Source organism: Hyposmocoma kahamanoa, unplaced genomic scaffold (genome assembly GCF_003589595.1).
Source record: "Hyposmocoma kahamanoa isolate Upper Pololo Valley unplaced genomic scaffold, ASM358959v1 63, whole genome shotgun sequence".
NCBI lineage: Eukaryota > Metazoa > Arthropoda > Insecta > Lepidoptera > Cosmopterigidae > Hyposmocoma > Hyposmocoma kahamanoa.
In genome coordinates this window covers 22,092,150-22,113,921 of record NW_020653851.1, presented here as the reverse complement: position 1 = coordinate 22,113,921, position 21,772 = coordinate 22,092,150, and the positions used below count along the sequence as shown (strand labels likewise).

The following is a 21,772-nucleotide window of genomic DNA, read 5'->3' as shown; positions in this document are numbered from 1 at the left end:
TCGACTGTATACTTTTAGTGTTTGTTACGCGATAACTCCGACATTTGTAGAACGATTTCGATGTATCTCTTTTTGCTGTGGTGTCCCATTCAAATTTGGAGAAAATATACTTTTAAGGGTAGCAAATTAAGCGATGAATCCGCTTTATAGGATTTCACCTACTGTCTACTAAAAAAATTTCAATAAAACTTGCCAATTAATTATAGATTACAAAAAAGTTTATAACTATTTATAATATCACAGAACGAACGGAACGGTAGACCCAGTTTGGCGAAGTCGCTGGTTCAAGCTTTTTTAGCAGCGCCCATCACCTTGAGACATAAGTTGACAAGTCCCATGTGCCTGTAATTTCACAAGCACCGTTACATTTTAAAACCGGAACGCAGTAATGTGAGCATTACTGCTTGACGGTAGAAATAGGTAATATAGCTCTACTGCTACTAAAAACAATCCAGACGGATCGAAGAAATTTTGAAAACAACAGAAAGAAACAACAAAGTGGTATATTATTCAGATATTTTAAAATTATATTATAATAAAGAATGAAACTATTTTTCCGGATTTAAATCGCGTATATTTGTTTTTTCAAAAAACCGACGTTTCGGGCCCTTTACAGGTCCCATGGTCACGGTTGACTGAGGTGGTACAGTCTTCAACCAGTTATGTCTAATATTGATGCAAACCACCCTATTTTTTCCCTATAGTTATTAATTAAATACCTCATTTTAAATTTTACAAAGAAAACATTCCAATTTACGCTACATTACATTTTACAAATTATTTTATCCAATGAATTTTTATTAAGTTCAATTTATTATTAATTATTAATAGAAATTAGAATAAAATCTAATCACGTAACAATCGCGAATACCTAAGAACTCGATATATATTATAATATATTTTAAATTAAGCGCAGAATTACCACTACTATCAAAATAACGGTCAAGAAAACAGTTCTGATTAATAACCCTATCAGACAGAACCGATAGATAATCACCTTGCGCCGACCGGTCGGCTCTACTGACTTAGTAATACGTGTACAGTGAGCAGGCAGATACTTCCGCGGTAGAAAAGTTGACTCCAATAGGTAGTACCGGTTCTACGTTTCCGTTTTAAGTTCCTTCTTTTGACATCATTTTGCTGTAAGGCTCATTAAGGAAGCACTGATGTGAGTAGTAATGTAAACGTTACTGCGTTCTAGTGTTGAAGGGTAAGGGTGTAAATACAATGTGAAAATAATTTATTTAAATTAACATTTAAAAAGAAAGCGAAAAAGAAATTTTTATCACAAATCTCAGATGACTAAGTTTTGTACTGTTGATGTTGTTATACATATCTATGCGAGTGTACGATATGACGTACGATAGGTAAGATATGTGACAGTGTGACCTCACATCGTCATCCCACTTTTTGTCGCCTTTCTCCGGTTCCTGGCCACTCCTATTTAAATTTAAATTTTTAATTGTACCATAGTTCTTTTGCCTCGCATTCTGATTTTGTTTCGTTTCATCGTCACTTCCTGCTCGACTGCGGCAGCGAACACGTCTTCTCTTTAATTTTTTGAATCGTTTACCATTTACCAAAAATCTCTTGTGCAATAAATATTTTAAAGATCGTAAATATTAATAAAACGGGAATAATATTCATAAAACTGGATTTACTATCACTATTTTGAAATTTAAAGTTTTAACTTACTAAGGAAGATGTATGGAGACTGCGGAAGCTGCGGAGGCTACGACTACACTTTCCATCCTACATTACAATCCATGGACATGCTAAAGCGGTGCCAACAGGAGTCGCCACCAGCGCCAGCAGCGCTCTTACAGGTTTATTGCTTTGTCACGTGGGCTTCGCGCAATTAAATAGAAGGTTCGGTCCACATGAATTTTATTGTAGAAATAAAGAGTACAAGAGAAGGGAAAAGAACAGGTAAAGTAAAGGCGTAAAGGCCCAAACGAGCTTGTAATTTCAAGAAATACTATGCTTTATAAGCAGTTCGGTTATATAATTTTCAATCGTCAAGTCGAGCACGTGTGCTCGCTTCGGTAATTTCGTAGAGAGTCGCGATGGAAAGAAGAAAAGTAAGTGACGAAGAAGAAAAGGAATTTAAGAACGATTCAAAATTTCTAAGTAGTTGGCCAGGTACCAGAGAAAATGGTGTTAAAAAGCTTTAAATTTGTAGCCAATTGCATTTTCATGTAATAAACGATTTATTTATTATTATTAGGATAATATGATTGTCACTAACGCAAACATTAATAACGAATATGAAAAAAGTAGCATAACTGCTACTTGTATAATTACAACGAAGTCGTGTAAAACAAAATTATAATTGTTTCAAAAGAAACTCCTCGACACTTTGTTTGTAACACTTTTCAGGTTTGTGGGTAGATGTTTGTAGAATCGTGGACCTTATTACCCGCAGATTTCTCGTTGCGAGTTCGGTGCAGTGGGCAACGGATTTTAGTTTTCTCGCTTTTTGCAACACACATGCAAATGTGACCTTATTGCACCAAGAGTGCCATACAACCGCACCAGACTAAAACATATTTGGAAAAATTCATCTCCAACGCCCATAGTACAAACAGTTGGACCACCAAGATCGTTTAAGGGCTAGGTCATATTTTATAATAGATTTTCGCAATAATTATAGCTTTGTATACTTTTAAACTTTCGCGTTTATATACGAATAGCTATTTTTCACACCTACCTAGTGTTTGTGGAGCGGTACTTTAAAAAAATGTTATGCGGGTGGATGAAGATTCTACCGCCGAGATGGAGATGTAAACATCGCATCACCAGTCAGCCCGTGACCACGTCGTGTAACTAGGTACGTGTGAAAAAATCTATTCGTATGTAAACGCGTTTATACCCGTTTCCAAATGAATTGTAACTATTTAAAAAAGACCTATAAAGTTCATGGTATTACATCTATTTGGCAAGTTTTATTGAAATTGGTTTTTGGAAAGTGCGCACAACCGAATTCATCCCCTAGTACCTATGCCTTAGAGGTGGAATATTTCAAGTTTCCAACAAGACAAGAATCATCGAAATCTATTAACAATCGCGTAACCAACACACAAAAAGAATACAGTCGAATTCAGAACCTCCTCCTTTTTTTTTGTAGTCTAAAAATCAGTCTCCACTCGCAAGCGAACTTGTAAGGCATCAGCTTTGCTCACAAAAAGTACAAGTACAAAATAAAATGCAGGGAAAGCGTTAAGTCCCACAATTCACTTCATACTTTTATTCGATACGAGGAAAAACGACTTGCAACGAAATAATGCAGGTTTTAAATTGAGGTAACCAGTTATTGCATGAAAGTGAACTTCAAATTAACTGAGTACTGGAATTTTATCAAATGTGTAGATTGTTATGTATATGAAGTACGCTATAAGCATACTTGCTCGTTTAATAATACCCCAATTGAAATGAGACAACGATGAATTTGTAATGAAAGAAAATAATTGATAACTAATACCTATCATTAATTAAAAAATAAAAAATAATTAAAATAATGTTAAGTTCTTTATACACCTAGAGGGAGTGAGTCTGGTGATCTGTAGCACAGGTCCCCAACCTAGTACAGACTCCAGCTCTCACTAACTTGTTATGTGACCTTTCTGAGCGAAATAAAGCATTTTGTATTTGTATTTATTTGTACTGATTCATTATAATGTTCAATGCATATAAATCTTCTAATATTTAATTTTACGAAAATGCTGTAACTGTCTTACAGCCTACACTGAGCGAAATATAGCACACTTCACAGTCTGCGATAATAACCTAGCTTACCTCAGAATACTTTAATAAACCAGTAAAACCACGGCCATTTTCCATTCAAAACCGATGTCCACCCAAGGCCGCCGTAATACCGCGTTGTTATTCATAGCCTTTCCGTGTAAATACAGTTATTTCTTGCAAATAACAACCTGTTACTTTCATATTCTGCGAAATGCTTCTGCCTTAAGCCGTTAACATTTTATTGTTTATATTGATTTACGAAAACACTTTAAAATAATTGTTTTCAGTCTTAACATAGTTGAAAAGGTTGTCACGCACTGCTACCACTGCGTAAGCATGTCCTGTTGATTGTATGTAGCCTGGATCCCATCGTAGCCTCCATAGCGAGTCAAAATTCAAAAGTAAAAAGAAATAGTGAAAATAAACCCGGTTTTATAAAAAAATGTTTTCAAGTTTTTTTTGTGATAGAAAAAGCACTGCTCGCTTCAGCGACTGAGCAGGGAGTAACGACGAAACGAAACAAAAACAAAGGAATAAAAGAACCATTTAAAATTGAAAACAAGTGGCCAGAAACCAGAGACAATGTGACAAAAAGGTGGAATGACGATGGAAGGGGGGTCGCATCGTCCCATAGCTTAACATTTGACTCGAAAGAGTAGCAACTACCATTCTGCCCTCCACTAACTAAAACGCGGTGACAAATGTTCAAATATCCGTTTTATAAAGCAAAAGATAGAGCACAAAATTCTCTTTTGAAAACAAGTAAAAGTAGTTAACGTACTCGACTTATCGGAACTTACCCTAATGATGCATACCTGAAATATCATTAAACAATTGTCATGGTCGATCTGGAGGTCTTTTAAATAGGCTTCATTAAGGTGTTCGGGTGGGGAATTTGTGCAATGTGATCAAACGATGGCCCAGCTCATATCGTGCCCTGCCCTAACAGCTGCACGCTTGAGGATTTAATCAGCTACTAGTGACGCTACGTGGCTGAAATTCTGGGTCACAATAGTATAGTGTATGTATTACGATAAGAAGAAGAATTCAAAACATTTGTATTTGTATTAGAACGCAACAATAATACAATTTAAAATACGATATCGATGAATATATAATCGTTGCTAATATAAATAATTATAACTTTTTTATAAAAAAAACGGACTTCTAAAGTTTGTGGATCTAATTGCTAAGGTTTATTGAGATCGGTTACCTGAAAGTGCGCGAAACCGCATTCATCCTTAGAGGTGGAATATTTTCTTGAAATTTAAATGACCTATTAATGAGTACCTCACTATTGGTCTCATTCTTTCCAACAAAAAAAGAAACATCAAAATCGGTTCACAAATTCAAAAAACAGTGTTATCGCATACATTAAAAAAAAAACAATCTAATTGAGAAGTTCCTCCTTTGTTTGAAGTCGATAAAAAAACAATATCAATGAATAATCATGTCCACAACTACTGGTGACAGAAAACATTGAATAACTGAAGTTTTAACGCAATAATTATACAATTATAACATCTGAATGAGTTTTACAATAATAGTTTCCAATTGAAGGATGCCAGCAATATAAAATACTGAAATTAAATAACGTTTACAAGATGCGTGATTAGGAACGCGTGTGGATTTAGGGATTAATTACGTAGAATCTTTAAATATGATAGGCAGCAAGCACGCACAGCTGAGTTTCTAAATCCTTGTGAAGTTGTTTACAGATGTTTTTACTCGATTGCATTTGTTTTGATGTATGATTGTTAGGTGTCATTTTGAAGAAAGTTCCCTTGGAAAACTTGTAAACTCACAAGAAGCCGGACGGCCACCATGGAAGACTATGACCAATATCCTCTCCTAAGATACGTAAAATTGGTAGAGTCTCTAGCTTGCGTTAGGCCCTCTCTAACATATCGTCATCATCATCAGTTTACACACATCCACTGCTAGACATAAGCCTCCCCGGCTTGATTCATATTCGCACTACATTAAAACGAGCAATGCAAATTAACTTTATATTCTACAAAAATAAGGCAATATTTCAATAAACAAACAAATGAAATACAGCGCCCCTATCGGTCACATAGAGATAGAGTCCTGGACGGAAGCATTCAATATGTGGACATGCAGAAGAATTTTGAAAGTATCATGGACGGATATAAGCATCCAATGAAAGAGTATTACAGATGCTTTATAAGAAATTAGTTTTGAGTACCGTCAAAAAACGCAAGCTGCATTACTTTAGTCATATAATGCGTAATGATAAATATGATCTGTCCGATTAATTATGCAAAGAAGATACAGGGGAAACGACCACCTGGAAGAAGACGTACTTCGTGGATTAATAATCTCCAGACATGGTTCAACGTGAGCACAAGATCCTTGTTCTATGCAGCTGTGTCTAAAATACATATATCACTAATGATGGCCGACCTCCGGTAGGAGATAGCACCGTAAGAAGAAGAACCAATATTTTGTATACAGACATTTTGCGCGGTCGTTAGCGGTAACTGTCACTGTAATGTTAGAGGCACGGGCGCCAATTGAACCATTCAGTCTGTTATTTATCACAGCATTCAAAACAAATGGGACATATTCAGCAGGGGCAGAACTCCTTGTGAAAGGAATAAAGTGAGCGTAACGGCGTTCCGACTTTGAACGGTAAGGGTGCAGGTGAAATCACAGGCACAAGAGACTTGTCAACTTTATGCTCAGGGTGACGGACGCAGTGGCAGTGCCCTTTACAATTTAAAGCTCTGAGTGGCACTGCAAACGACTTGTTCGTTCCTTCACTTGATATCATAAAAAAAAATGGGAAGTAACTATTATCCTTGTTTTAAGAAACACAGATATCTAGTTAACCTGTATTTAAGGTTTAACGTTATAATGCCCGTGTTAACTCAAATATTTTCAACCAGGTCCAATCTAATCCAATTTGTTATTTTTTTGTGTATGCTTTTGGTATGCAAGTGATACCAACTTACGTTTCTTGTAATCTTTGAGGTTATTTCATTGACTTACAAATAAATGGACGACGGGTCTAATACAAAAACCACGAAAAAAATGTCCCAAGTCAACCTATTCGAAATTTAAATTGTAATGCCATCGCAGTATCGCGCTGTCAGTAGAACAAATGAAGACTAAAGCGGAGTTTGGCGCTCTGTATACGATTTTAGCGCCTTACAAGTGCGGACACTTTTTAGCGCAGACCCGACGTCCATATAATTGTAAGTCAATGGGTTATTTCGAAAAAATGTAAAAAAAAAAAACAAATGTAGTTTTTGGTGAATTTCGTATATACACCCGACGACAGCACAAATAAAATAAATAAAAATAATAAAATAAAAAAAAACACTTAATTAGCGTACAAACAAAAACATACCAAAGCCTCAAGATAAGACTTCATCAGTGCCAGTCCTTTGCAATTCACCATTTTCTCGCACATTTTCAAACGCACAGTGTCACAAATCATTGTTACAGTTTTTTTTTCTATTTTACTTTTTTTAAATCATCACAAAGCAACTGCCCACAGCGCAAACTGCCAGCAGTGTGGATGGAACACTTAATTGAGTTTTGAAATTCGCCGGACGCAAAGCAATTTTCGCTCGTACCAAACGTCCGCTTTGAATAATTTCTGTACGCGCATGAAATACAGTTGGGTAATTTTTACGTTACGTCTGCAATTTTTTACGTAATTTATTCTAATACTTGAGCTCTAATTTAGTACTTAATTGTTCATTAAGAGTAATAAAAATTCGTTTAGCACTTATTTTACACCTTTCACACTTTCTGGCTGAAAAATACGAGCTATCTTTCTATTCTTTTTTTACAATTTATATTCAAAACACGTTCGTTCACAAAAAATGCATTCAAAAACTGAAGTTCATCAATACTTGAACCTTAATTGTATGTTTATCTAACGAGCTAACGCGTTAGTTATCACTTGTCCCTAATACTGTACAAGCTACCACTTAAGGCGCACTTGAGTATCCAAATTAGACATTGCAAATTGAACTTTAATATATGAAATTAAAGTTGATTTGGAATGATTAGTTTATGACATTGTACTAAATTGTTGTGTATTGTCGTAATAGGTACCTACATAAGTTTCAAAAGTATTTTAATGCCTTCATTCATTTAATTAAGTATTTTTCTTTGTATTTATTTATAATCGTTTCTTTTAAACAGATGCGTTATGTTCTGAGAATATGCCATTTGCCAAATTATTGTAACTACATTAATTAGTTAATATGTTTGTGTCAAATTAAGAAATAAGTTTGGTTAAGAAAATATGGCAGAAAAGACACTAATGGTCACCGTAGATCTGAAGTCATCACATGCTTCACACGCCTCGACTTTGACAAGATATTTACGAAGGTGATATAAGTTTAGATCAACAGTTATTAGTTGCTAATTTGAACCGGGTGTGTGTTAGTTCTTTTCGAATTAGGCAGGCTTTTTGAACTCTCATGTCTACATATCTATTTATTTCACTATTATCGGATAACATTGTAGAAACGTCTTTCGTAATTGTTTATTAATTATAAATATAAATAAGACGATTTTATTGTTTTGTTTTTGTTTTCTCAATCTTTTGGATTTTAACTACATTTAAAGGGCCAAAACAAGTAAATGCAGTTCGTTGGGTGTGTATTTATGTACAAAGAAGGCGTGTTGTTATAGGAGCCGCTTTTATAAAAATAATTAGTTGGCATTTGACTTCCATCTTACCTGATGGAAAGTGACGATGAGTTCGACGATGAAGCATACACACCTAAATAATGCCTATTCACTCTCGCCTTGAAAAGGCTCAAGTTATAGCGTTCAAATTGCACTACACAGCTATTCGCTATTTTCTTTTACATATATATAAATATAGCAAGTGACACGACGAACAAGTTGTGTTCCTGGTGGTAAGTAGGCATATAAGGCATAAGTTGAAAAGTACCATGTGTAATTTCCCCAGCACCCTTCAAAACCTAAACGCAGTAATGCTCACATGAGTGCTAGGTGGCAGAAATAGATAAGGTAAATATAAATGCGAACGAGTAACGCTTCGTTGCCTTGGAATATCCACAACACAGGGGTCGAACCATAGATATAGAAAAAATGGTGAAACCCCAGCCTACCTATGAAATTTCTGACAATTCGGCGTGTGTTTAAAATTACAATTTTATACTATTTTTTATTAAGAGGGAGCATGCTAAAAAAGTTTTGACGTTGGCTCCGCCCAAATTTGTTAAACAAATATATGCCTGAAGTTCGCGTGACATGCGACAGGAGATGTTGAATTTTTCGCATTAAAAGTACCAAATTCGTTTTAGCGGAATAACTCTAAAAGTAAAGGGATTAAAAAAAAATCCGTAGTGACAGTTCTCGATCATGCATAAATATAATTAATTATCTAATTTTTATCTAATAACCTGTAGCATTTCGAGGATGAATCGAAAAAATGTGAAAATTAGAGGTCATTTCGTGATTTTTATCTAACGAGGAAACTTTATTGTTTTATGTTTCTGATTAATGTCTATACTTGAATATATCGTGTAGTTACTCATACAATATTTTATTTTTAACTTTAAAATGGATATACCCCTCTAAAATCAAATCGAAGATTAGGAATTTTTCCTCTTAAAACATAGTAATATTAAAGTGTTCATCCAATAGACAATTAACAATGATCGTTTTTTACATAGCAAAAGTAGACATGCGCTAATATTTTAGCACTTTCTCAGACGTTTAACTCATGTGTGTCAGTGTCCATGTCTCTTGTGGTTAACCATAAGAGAGGTAGTTTACCACAGATAGTTTCCAAACGGGAGCAGTAGGTGGAAACAACAGGGGTCGTGTATAAGTACGACATGAAATGCTGGTCACAAGCCACGTGATAACATATTTAAGTCAGCACTAAGAAATTTCTTTTAGAAATAAGCAGAACTTCTAGTTCGTGTTTATCTTTTGTTAAATGTGGGTTTCTTGTACAATAAACGATTAAATAAATAAAAAATTAGATAACTTATTTTACAAATATTCACACACTTATTGGGGTTTGCTTCAGATCCCTCGATATGACATAAATGCGACTGTTGAACGCATTTTTCCTATATCTATGGTTGAACCACAAAATGACAATACCGCCGTCCAGTACCTAAAACGAGGTTATATAACAAATAATCAAATATCGGTTTAAATGGTATACGATAGAGCTCAAAATTCTCTATTTAAAGACATTTAAAGTTAGTTAACGTGTTGGACATATCGGTGTTACATATACATATAGTTAAAATATCATCAAACATTTATAATATTCTAAAACCGAGTTTCGATTATTGTATGATTTTATCACATAACAACGTTTTAGTTCGCGGACGGCAGAATAGGGTACCGGACAACTTTTTCAGAAAGTATTTAAATATAAAGGATAATTAAATTATACAGCTAAGAAAAATAATACTTTATTAACCGATTTCAAAAAAGTAGGAGGAGGTTCTCAATTCGACTGAACGTTTTTTTTGTATGTATGTCACGCGATAACGCGTTTATGAACAGATTTCGATGATTTTTTTTTGTTGGAGAGAGGGGTAATTCAGTAGTAGTCCCATTTAAATTTGAAGAAAATATTCCACCCCTAAGGGTGGCGAACTAGGGAATGAATCCGGTTTCGCGCACTGTCCGGTAACCGATTACAATAAAACTTGGCAAATAGATGTAATTCCATGTACTTTTGAGACCAGTTTTTTAGTACTCTGTACTGCGATTATTTATAAAGCTTTATCAAGTCCCTAAAACTGCAATTAAACGGCACTACTTGTCCACTCTGAAACGCATGATGTCATTGGTAGGTAAAGAAACTTTGTGCACTTCCAAAAAAAATCCCTGATCCTCAATGTTTACAGCTTTTAATTTAAAACAGAGAAACAACACAAAATATTATACGCGACCTATAAATACGACGTTTCTTTGTTTACCTACGTTCTTTTATGTAAAATAGAAGGCAAACGAGCAGACGAGCCACTTGCTGGTGGATGCTCATCGTCGCACGACAACGTTACATCTGTGCTGCAACGTCAAATGAGGTGTCTATGAGTTGCCAGCCTTTGAGAGTCCTGTTGACACGATTTTTGAAGAACCCCATACCACGGCGCAAAGGAAATACTAAAAATAATAAATAAATAGTAAATAAATACTTTGAGGAAGTTTGACGTATGACGTCACACCTACGAATAACGTCACGTGGTGTGGTTGATGTTTCAATAACGGATTTAAAAAAATCCATATTTTATTTATTGATTTAAAAATATAGTTATATTAAAAAAATATTGATTGCACTACACTTACAAACATTATTTGTAACTACATTTTCGATTTATTTCCAATTTGTAAAAGTAATACAATAAAGACTTCTCTAAAATCATTCACAAGTACACGGCGCCAAGCAGTAAACATGTTCTAACCACAAAAAAACTGGATATTAATGGTTAGTATAATTTTCATATCACTTACAAAATGTAGTAGTAAACGTTAAAAGTAACTTTAAAGTTTATACTTTAAAGTTGCTTAAATCATTATATCAAAGAACGCCGAACTCTAGTGGAATTACATCTATTTGCCAAGTTTTATTAAAATCGAGCACCGGAAAGTGCGCGAAACCGGATTTAACCCCTAGTTCGCCACCCTAAGAGGAGGAATATTTTCTTCAAATTTAAATGGGACCAATATACTATTTTAAAAAAAAAAACCATCATAATCGGTTCACAATGTCGGAGCGCAACATACGTATAAAAAAATACACACCGTCGAATTGAGAACCTCCTCCTTCTTTAAAAAATAAAAATAATAAGACATTTATTCGTAAGCACATTTGCAATAAAAAGGTTAACAGTTTCGGAAATGTGGACTCTAGTGCCAATGAAAACGATGGAACCTCAGTACTACATGCTGCTTTTCAGTTTCCACCTTCATACATGGACATCCGCTGCTGACAATTGTCAAACTTCACAAGAATTACATTTCAAATTTGTAGGACATGCTTAAAATTAATTTATTATTTCGATGAGCACACTAGTATATTTATTACATGTAAAAGAACATTAAGAGGGAGCAGAGGAAAAATTCCTAATCTTCGATTTGATTTTAGAGGGGTATATCCACTTTAAAGTTAAAAATAAAATATTGTATACGTAACTACACGATATATTCAAGCATAGACACTAATCAGAAACATAAAACAATAAAGTTTCCTCGATAGATAAAAATCACGAAATGACCTCTAATTTTCACATTTTTTCGATTTATTCTCGAAATGCTACAGTTTATTAGGACAAAAATTAGATAATTAATTATATTTATGCATGATCGAGAACTGTCACTACGGATTTTTTAAATCCCTTTAGTTTTAGAGTTATTCCGCTAAAACGAATTTGGTACTTTTAATGCGCAAAATTCAACATCTCCTGTCGCATGTCACGCGAACATATATTTGTTTCAGAAATTTGGGCGGAGCCAACGTCAAAACTTTTTTGGCATGCTCCCTCTTAAATACCCGATACAAACGAAACTGGAACAAATCTCAACTTCTTACGTACTTTTAAACTTACTTAGGTGACAAATAAACTAAGAATAAACTTAAAATAAATAAACTATTTGTTACGTTTTAATGCAATTACGATAACAATTTAGTCCAGCAACATTGTGATTTTTGTATATTTAGCTGCCATTGCGTACACTTTCTTTGGAAAGTGTGCAATATATTATTAAAAAAATATATTTAAAATAATAAATACTTTCATTTTCCATGTAAATGTTTCGCAAAAACCTAAAGTACTCGATACGTATCAGTTTATGATATTTATCTCAAAAAACAGATACGGCTAACTTCACCACTTTATAGAATGTAAGTTGATCCCAGGACTACCGCTCTACAGCGAAGTAACCACTGAGTGACATGTGATAAGACAGAATGAGAACTTAGATACGCTTACTACTTATACACGAGTTAACCAAACCCGTTTAGATTTGAATCTGACTGTGCAATCGGAGCAAAAAAGACTTCTTGACACATCTAATGGAACTAGTTTTGGATGTAACTTGAGCAACATCTGGGCTGGGTACATGAAAGGTTACAATATTCATTGTAATGCATATTATGGTTTACTACCATGATACCTAATAATACTCCAATAGTTTGTTATAATTATTAATGCAAAAATCCAACACAAAGAAAAATTCGTTGCCCTGGTGGAATTATTCCTTGTGTTAGACCTTTGATTCAATAATTAAAGACTCTATGATATAGGAAATGAAACTATTATTTCATAATCTAACGTTTCGGGCCCTTTGCACACCAACTCTCCGTCGTAACAGTAAGTACCCATTGCTTAGTTAACATGCAGACGAAAAAAGAATTATTAGAGCGACAAAAAGTAATATAACCCTTCTAAATCTGACAACTACTTACGAGTAAAGCGGGAAGAAAGTTAAACTTTTTTTTAGTGTTAGCATAGATATAGTTTAATAGCAGTAGAGCGCCTTAAGAAAGTGTTCGTCCAGGGAAGTTCTACCACCTTACTTATTTCTGCCGTCAAGCAGTAATTTTAGCATTAGTGTGTTCCGGTTTTGAAGAATAAAGGTGAAATTACAGGCACATGGGACTTGTCAACTTATGCTTCAGGGTGATCTTTGCGATTTAAAGCTCTGAGTGGCACTGCAACTGTTATGGACAGGCGTGCGCTTACCAGCAGACGCACGACTTGTTCGTCCCGTCACATGTTATTAAAAAAAATCAAGTTTAATTTACAGTATTCTACTCTATGGTTTCCATTTTCCATTTACCTATAATCTTCAATATACAAGCTTGTATGAATTCACAATGTCATTCAAAAGAAAGTTTGCGTTTATCCAATGATAATAATTCTTGACATTCCGCAGAACTATAGAGCATTCATAGTCAGCTGGATAATTTGACGTGACAAGTCAATGTCAAGTTGAGATCATGAGAAATTCCCATCAAAGTATATTTGGAAACCGGCTGCCTCAACATCACGCTTTGAGGGCATTCTTTGATAATTATAGATGTTAGGTTGTAGCGAGATTTTTATCAGTTCCATTTAATATGTGAAAAAGCTAAACCGGTTCCACAGCTACAAATCTTGATAACACATTCTACGAATGTTCAAACTATTATCGTATTAATTCATTTGTTTTCTGCATCTTTAAATTTTGTGATCAAACTAAAGCTATGCACAGTAAGAGGGTTTGCGCATCAAGTCAGATTATTATCAGTTCCGAATCCGGGCAATGACAGTCTGAAATATTTATTTATTAAATCATATTGACCACAAGACATGATGTTACAAAAGGCGAACATAAAGCCAAAACCATTCTCTATTACTATTATTATATTAATAAATTATATATTACATATTATTATTTAAAATATATTAATAATAAAACCAAATATTACGTTAATAATAATTTATATGTAATATAAATCATATTTAAATATAAGTATTACGAACGAACAAGCGAACCTAATACATACATACCCATTTAAATTTGGAAAGAGGGTACCCTCTTTCCAGCAAAAAATAATCATCAATATCGGCTCACAGATAATAGGAGTCATCGTGTAACATACACAAAAAAATATGGTCGAATGGAGGATATCCTCCTTTGAAGGCGGTTACAAGGGATATTATCGAAAAGCCGACGGCTCGCCGTCATTGTGGAAAACGAGAAAGGGTGTGGTTTTGTTTTCTTTGAACTTATATCAAAAAGATTTAATTTCTATATATTCTGCGAAGATTTTAAACAAGCGTTTCTTCATCATCCAATATAAGTCAAAGTTAAATAATCTTTTATTCCATAGGTAAAATTTTTACACTTGAAAACGTCATTTTTTAAGCTACTGCTCGTTCACTACGCTGACCTCCCTGAGAAGAACGAGCAAGAAACTCTAGGGATTGCTCTTTTCAAATAAACTTAAATGCTATGGAATACCCTTTGAATCAAATGTGTGTGGAATCTAGGCTCACGTTGTCTTTCCATACATCTTTATCTAACACGTAGTATACAATTTTTTAATATGATTTTTCAATTAAAATTCTTTTAATGTAAGCTTTAAACTTAGGAAATTATTATCTTAATATATTCTTCGGAATCTTATTGTAAGTTCAGTTCCCCATAAAAGAAACGTTTATCTTAGTTAAACGAAATCGTGGCACCATGAGTTTGGACTTAGTTCTAAGGTTAATATTATGGATATCTTCTTTCTTAATTAAATTATGTGTATCTTTATGGGCGTGCAAAATATTTGAGTAAATGTGTGTGTATAGAGTTAGCAACTTATGCAAAAATCATATTATACTTAAAAATGATCATCTCTAAAATCTGTCAGACAATGGAACTACAATCGCAAAAACGAAACGATAATGTGGCAAGAGTGGTAAAAAGCAGTTCGATGCACCCGCAAAACTGCCGACCACGACAAAATGTTCACACACTTATCGTCATTCGACCACCTACACAGCTGTTTACTACCTATATACATTAGTTCCAGTTACTAAATTACCTTAGGCACCTACTGGCACATGGCTGGCATATTAAATGCTGTCTTGTTTAAGCCCGAGGCTTCGTAACTAATGATTTTGTATAAAAAAAACCAATAAACCTTTCAATTATCTTTTTGATCTACATTTTAAGAGCCAAACTTGATAGATTTTATTACAGCAACTTCATGTTATGTAGTTTAGAGGCAAACAAAAAAACAAGTTGAAATTTAGCTGTATCTGTGTCAGGATACATGAACTACACTGCATTTACTTGAATTGAAACTCCTTGTATGCTATTGTGCTGGTAAAAAATACTAACTTTGGTACACTTACCTCCAAATCTCTGAAGACATCACGTATGTCAGGTTTTCTGGCTCTGGAGGCTGCTTTCTTTCTTCTCACAGTCCTGTTGAGTCTTCTGACTCGCCTGCGCACGGCAGCAGCTTGCTCTCTCGGCAGAGGACTCACGGCTTCCCCCAACTGCGCCTCGGTCACTTCCAGACCAGCTTGGAATGGGGCCGCTAAGGATGCGAGGCCAGCAGCTTGCAGCCATTCCGCTTCTAGTTCGCCTTCTGTTAGGACAAAGAGAGAACGTTAGAATGAATGGTGAAGATCAGGATTGTTTTTGAAGTATAATACCAGCTACATGTTTTTTTTTCTTATAGTACGTAATAACCTCAACAAATTGATAAAATTGCAGGAAACCGAACTACTATTATAAATAGTTGATGATAGTCCACGGAAATTGATCATCTAGTGTTTTTGCGTTAAGCCGACGCACACCGAACAGTAGTTTGTAAAAACCCTGAGAAATAATTGTTTCGCCCTTCGTTCCTTCACATATCCATCTTAAGTTATTATCCAAACAATCTTCCGCGACTTGACACGCAGCAAAAACTAAGCTACCTATTACTTACATGGCTTTTGTGCATCATATATGATCCATGAATGTATGGTACTTTTTGTGTGTGTAGTTTGGAAGAAGTCTCGAGTAAAAAATACGAAGGTCAAAGAACTTATTTGCACGCTTTAACTATTAAACTATACCAAAGCTTTTGGTACCACTGTTTCTGGGTACAAAAAGGTAATCATCGTAAAGATATCAGGTATTACTTCCCGAAGAAAAAACTGGGAAGATTGTGTAGTATATAGTTTTGGTGATAACCAATCAGTCAAGCTGTGGGAATTCTTTTAATGATGTTGATTGTTACATTACAGTTCACTTCCTAATGCACGTCCCGTCAACATAAAAAGGTAAGTATTATAAGTTATAAATCTTTGAAACATTTGAATGACGTGAGACATTTTTTCCTGTCGTAAGATTGAAACTCAAACAATGAACTTTCATTATGAAAGAAGACAGAAGACAGAAACGGAAACAAAATTGTTAATTCAAACCAATACTTATTTGGAAACAATTTTCTGACTTTCAGGCTATTTCATACAGTGGTTGGAGATAATCAATTCGATAGATTAGACGAATACAAAACAATTTCTTTAACAGCCGTGAAAGCTAAAAAAGGAACTTAAAAGAGAATACAAGAAAATGAACAAATACAAGGTTTGCATTTTGCTAGACAACACGAAATACGCAACTTAGCAAAATATCACTAGTTTCTTAACAGTCCAACAAAAAGGCTTTCAAACTAAGGTCATTGCATCACACATCGATGAAATCATATCGACAAATGAATTCGCAATAACGGCATCTCAATTTGATGCCATAAAAGCAAGCCGGCAAGCGTATGAGGACACCTACACACATGAATAATTAACTTATCAATCATAGATTGAGAGACAAAGAACCGTCGTACTTTTAGTTCATGATATTTGTAAAGATCGGTTTATTTAATTGCTCTTTGCTGTTAGTTATTGTAACGGATCAGACAAAAACAAATAATTTGATGTAACCATAGAGATAGCTACGTTCAAGAGTGCATTGAAATAAATATCTGATTTTACTACCCTAACAGGTTAAAACGAAGGGGAAAGCCGTTCAGATTTTAGAAATAAATATAAACTGTAGATGATCCACTGCCGTGCGCAAAAAATACGGTCAAGTTTTCATTTATTGATATTTATTTGCAAAAAATAAGGACAGCTTTCATTCATCAAACGCGGCATTAACGAAAAGAACAGACAAAACAAAAGTAAAAAAGCCTCTAACAAGTGAATCACGACGACTGTTTTTTGTTTGTAACAAAAACGTTGAGAGTTGATCCGTGCTTTCTCCTCTTAACCTTCGGGTTAAAAATAAAGAATAAACATCCCGTGTAAACTTACAAGTTAAGACCATACCTACAGGTGTTTCATATTTTGGGAACAAAAATGCTATAACTATCTTTACTTCCACGTCATATAAAATATGTTCCAATTGATGTAGATCTAAGGGTCGTATTCCAGAACTCTACTCAATAATCAAGTCAGGACTTGAGACAGTGAGCACTGAAAATCATACTCAAGTCCTTGCCATTAGGGTCGTATTTCCAGTGCTTGAAATCATACTCAAGTCTACTCAAATCCTGACTTGAGCATTGAGTAGAGTTCTAGAATACGACTCTAAAAGTGTCATCTACAGACTGGAACAAGTCTAAAGAACATTAAAGCTTTTTTAACACTGCAACATGAAACATATTGTGAGTCAAGTTATTGGCCAATGAATTCGTTAAAATATGTTGGATCTTCAAAAGAGAACCGCAACAGGATGCGTATATTTCGCACGAGCCTGCTACTTCTAAATATAGTCTGACTGATTCGACTGACTCAGCGGTTAACCAAAACACTTTTTTTTCAGCCACTACTTAGCTCTCATCACTTCGTTTGTATATAATTCGTCGAATTGGGATAAAGAACTTAAATTTTTCTGTATGTCTCTTATTGGTTGTATTAGAAAGCTTTCGTAGCAAAAAATTTCGTCTATGATCGCAAAAGCTGGACAACAATGGCAACATGTCTTTGAGCATGCAATTAAATGGTTGCACATAAAATATAATATAAAAACAATTTATCTTCATTTCAATTATTTTTCAACAATATCATCTGCTTCCCTCTGCGTTGGTCCCAAAATCTTACGGAAGATTTCTAGAGGATCCAAAAGAACCAGAAGCTGGAGGATATTGGGCCGGAGCTTAATTATTATAGGGGGGGAAAGGGCCTACATGGGACGTTGTAGTGATCGATGACCTGTTGGTCGGTCTAAATACCGATGGCGGGAAATAGAGTAAGACCTCCGCGTTCTGCACGCAGAGAATTGGGTGGAGATCTCACCAGAGAGTACGCGCTATTCCAGCTCGTACCGGAGGCCAAAATGAGTCAGCGAAGTAAGTAATATCATATGCTATTCAACACTAACAATTGATTTGTTTTTATTGAAGACTAGTCGCAGAAGGTGAGAGCCAGTTGAGCTGTAATATAGGCCTAGTTGGCTAGTGTAGACTCCCAATTTCTCGCAAGGGTTCAATGATTCATTTAGCATTGTTAAATAAGATCTGTTCCTATATGTCAGATGATATTATAATGTATTATTATTCCTGAGAAACTTAGATCATAATTATATATGCTCTAACCTGAGAAATATGCGAATTTAAATAAGCTTATGATAAATATTCTATTTCCTCAAATTATTGAGCATTAGCGAAGTTCAATGACGCGATGTTACAATGAATCAGCAATCGGCTCACTCAATTGAAAATCACTGCTCGAACCGTGACCGAACTATACTGGCAAAAACTATTTCGTAATTTCATGTTAGATCATTAAACGTAGCCATGGTTCCTTTCAGTTGGAACAAAAATTGGTAGATGGAAAACAATTGGGAAATTCACATTGCTTGAATATCAAATTCCCGTTGTTCTTTCAATCCCTGATGGAGACCCGTCACCGTGCAGTGAAACGTGTATGGGTCGATACAGAAAATTTCAGAAATTGGCCAATAAAACGTTATTCTTATTAACAGAATAAATTAATAATGAAGAACATTAAGTCTAGACTACTATCAGAACCGTTGTCGCTAAAACTCACATTATTATAATGTTAAATACCATGAAATCTTAATAATAACTGGCCGTAGTTTCTAATTTAAAAATATGTAATAAATTCTGGACTGTTCTTACACGGATACCTAACCGGCTAAGTGCACATTTCGCCTAGTAGCTTCAGTTAGGAGAGCAAAGTCCGCGTTTGGCGAAAATGTATCTGGTTCAAGTGTAAAGAATTTTCCTTTGAGTTTGTTCGATGTTTGTATCAATTAGCGATGCGCGACTCAGAATGTTACTAATACTAATCATTCGAATGGGCAAATCATTCGCCTAAGTCCAATCTAACTAAGCACAATCATTCGACTCGACACGAATGATTACCGATACCGAATGCCCCTCCTGCCGTACAGGCGAGGACACGAATCAATTGATCGGGACAACTCTGAACCCTTCACCAAGTTATATATTTAATATCTATCAATTTATCCCTATCCTCGTTAAATTTACGGTATTTACCATAATGTCAGAGAGGGCAAAGACGAAATGTTCTAAGGCACCTATGGATTACTAATGAATGATCATTTAGATCATTCGATTACGAAAGTCAGTAGGTTACTAATTTGTCATTCAAATGACAGGATTAGTAATTACTAACGAGTCGAATATCGAAATCACTCGCAATCGCGCATCGTTAGTGTCACAATTGTAATTGTAGGCCTTATGCAGGTTCTCTTTAATCCAGTAACTGATCCTACTACCTCAGCAATTCACTCAAATAGAACTACCTAGTAACGATTAGATGATTCAGCTTATACCACACCAATTACAGTTAAAGCAAATTGTTCTATTTCTGTTTCGGAGAGAGCAGGATGTTTTGCTTAGCTCCACTCTCCACAGGGCTATTAATAAATGCAGCATCAATAATAAAACGGGTCAGCCATATCTCTCAATTAACTTTAAAGGCAGAAATTGCGTTTGTTAGAGAAACAGGTCAATGGTTTCGGAAGTCATAATTCATATTAGTTGGTTTTGGTCTTTTTAATCGTGTACGAGGATAGACAGTGCCGCACTTCATAAAAAAAGCTCCGTATTCATGCAATGTGAATAAAAAAGACGTTTGTTAGTCTATATAGTCCCACTGGCGTAGGACTCCTCTCACAACGAAAAGGTTTGGGCTGTAGTTCCCACGCGAGCCCAATACGGACATGGAACGTCACACACATTAAAGCGTGAAACATGCAGGGAGCGGGTGCGGGTTAAGTCGGGACCGCGGCGGGTGCGTTGTCGTCCATATTAATTAATTCACGGAATTAGAACGATGTTTTCCTTCACCATCCAGTTTCAAATTAATAGTGATATTTATTTCATTCATATACACATCCAGTAAAATCAAAAACAGTAGGTCCGTTACACAAAACACTTATCTATGATTGTACGTGATACTTATATAAAATGTTTAAAACTACCAAATACCAAACTAAGCGAAAGTTTGTATTTTAGGATTCAGTGTTCCTCCACTCACTCAAATGTAATTCCACAAATTGTTGATGTCAGTCTTCTTAAATAAAAATAATGAAATTGCACTGCCTACAGGGATGCGCACATTATTTCTCATCGTATCTTTAATCCCTATTGCCACAAATTAAAACTAATTAACGCAACTTGAGCCCAGTTTGAACTAGCTAAACAAAGTTATAACCGGATGCAACAGGATCCACTGATGAGCGGCGTGCTGCGCGGGCGCAGCGCCCTCTGTAAACAAATTAATAAGGCAACGAGGCATTGTCCATTTATTTCTACTTTACCTACCATGACTTTACCATGAGCTTTAAAATATAAACTTGCTTAATAAGGTATAAACTATAGAAGATAGTTTTGCACAATACGGATATTTTTAGTTGCGATTGTTACACAAAGTAAATAAAATATTTTTTCGGATATAAATTACAGGCACATGGGAAGTGGCAGTGTCCTTCAGATCTTTGCTAATTAAAGCTCTGAGTGGCGCAGTAACTGACATGGACAGGCGTCTAGCTTACCATCAGGCGTACGACTTATTGGTTATGTCACTTGATATTATAAAAAAAAATGCTTCCGTTAAAAATTTTTCGAACGAAACGAGGTCTACGAACCCTTCTAATCGGTTCTTTTATATCTTACTTAGTTTCAGTATTATTTGTTAATCAAAATCAGCGTAATTGACATGTATTTAGGTGACAATAAAACTTCAGGTACCAATCGCGGTCTGCACGGTACGCGAGTAGTGTTGCTGTCTGTGCCACAAACCTGTCACAAAAGGTATAACTCATTATTAACCAGTGTCACTTAGTCCCTTAACCAAACCAAACAAAAGTGTCACTTAGCTCCTTTTATCTTTCAATCGTCGATATAATGAATGAAAGCGAAACTGCTTGAGCGCGTAAAACTTAAATGACTATTAGACACGCCTTACACCTTGGCCTGGTTCTCGTTTAATTGAAACAGAGCAGGTTGTAAGGATTTTATGAC

General features: G+C 35.1%; 1 protein-coding gene across 2 annotated transcripts in view; it reads right to left on the bottom strand.

Annotated features, from left to right (window-relative positions):
• Positions 1–21,772, bottom strand: part of LOC113230092 (rho GTPase-activating protein conundrum) — a 117,344-nt gene that overhangs the window by 9,209 nt on the left and 86,363 nt on the right. For both annotated transcript variants that reach the window (XM_026463848.1, XM_026463849.1), the window contains exon 3: positions 15,621–15,859. In XM_026463848.1, coding sequence (XP_026319633.1) covers positions 15,621–15,859 — 239 coding nt within the window. The remainder of the gene's footprint in view (positions 1–15,620; positions 15,860–21,772) is intronic.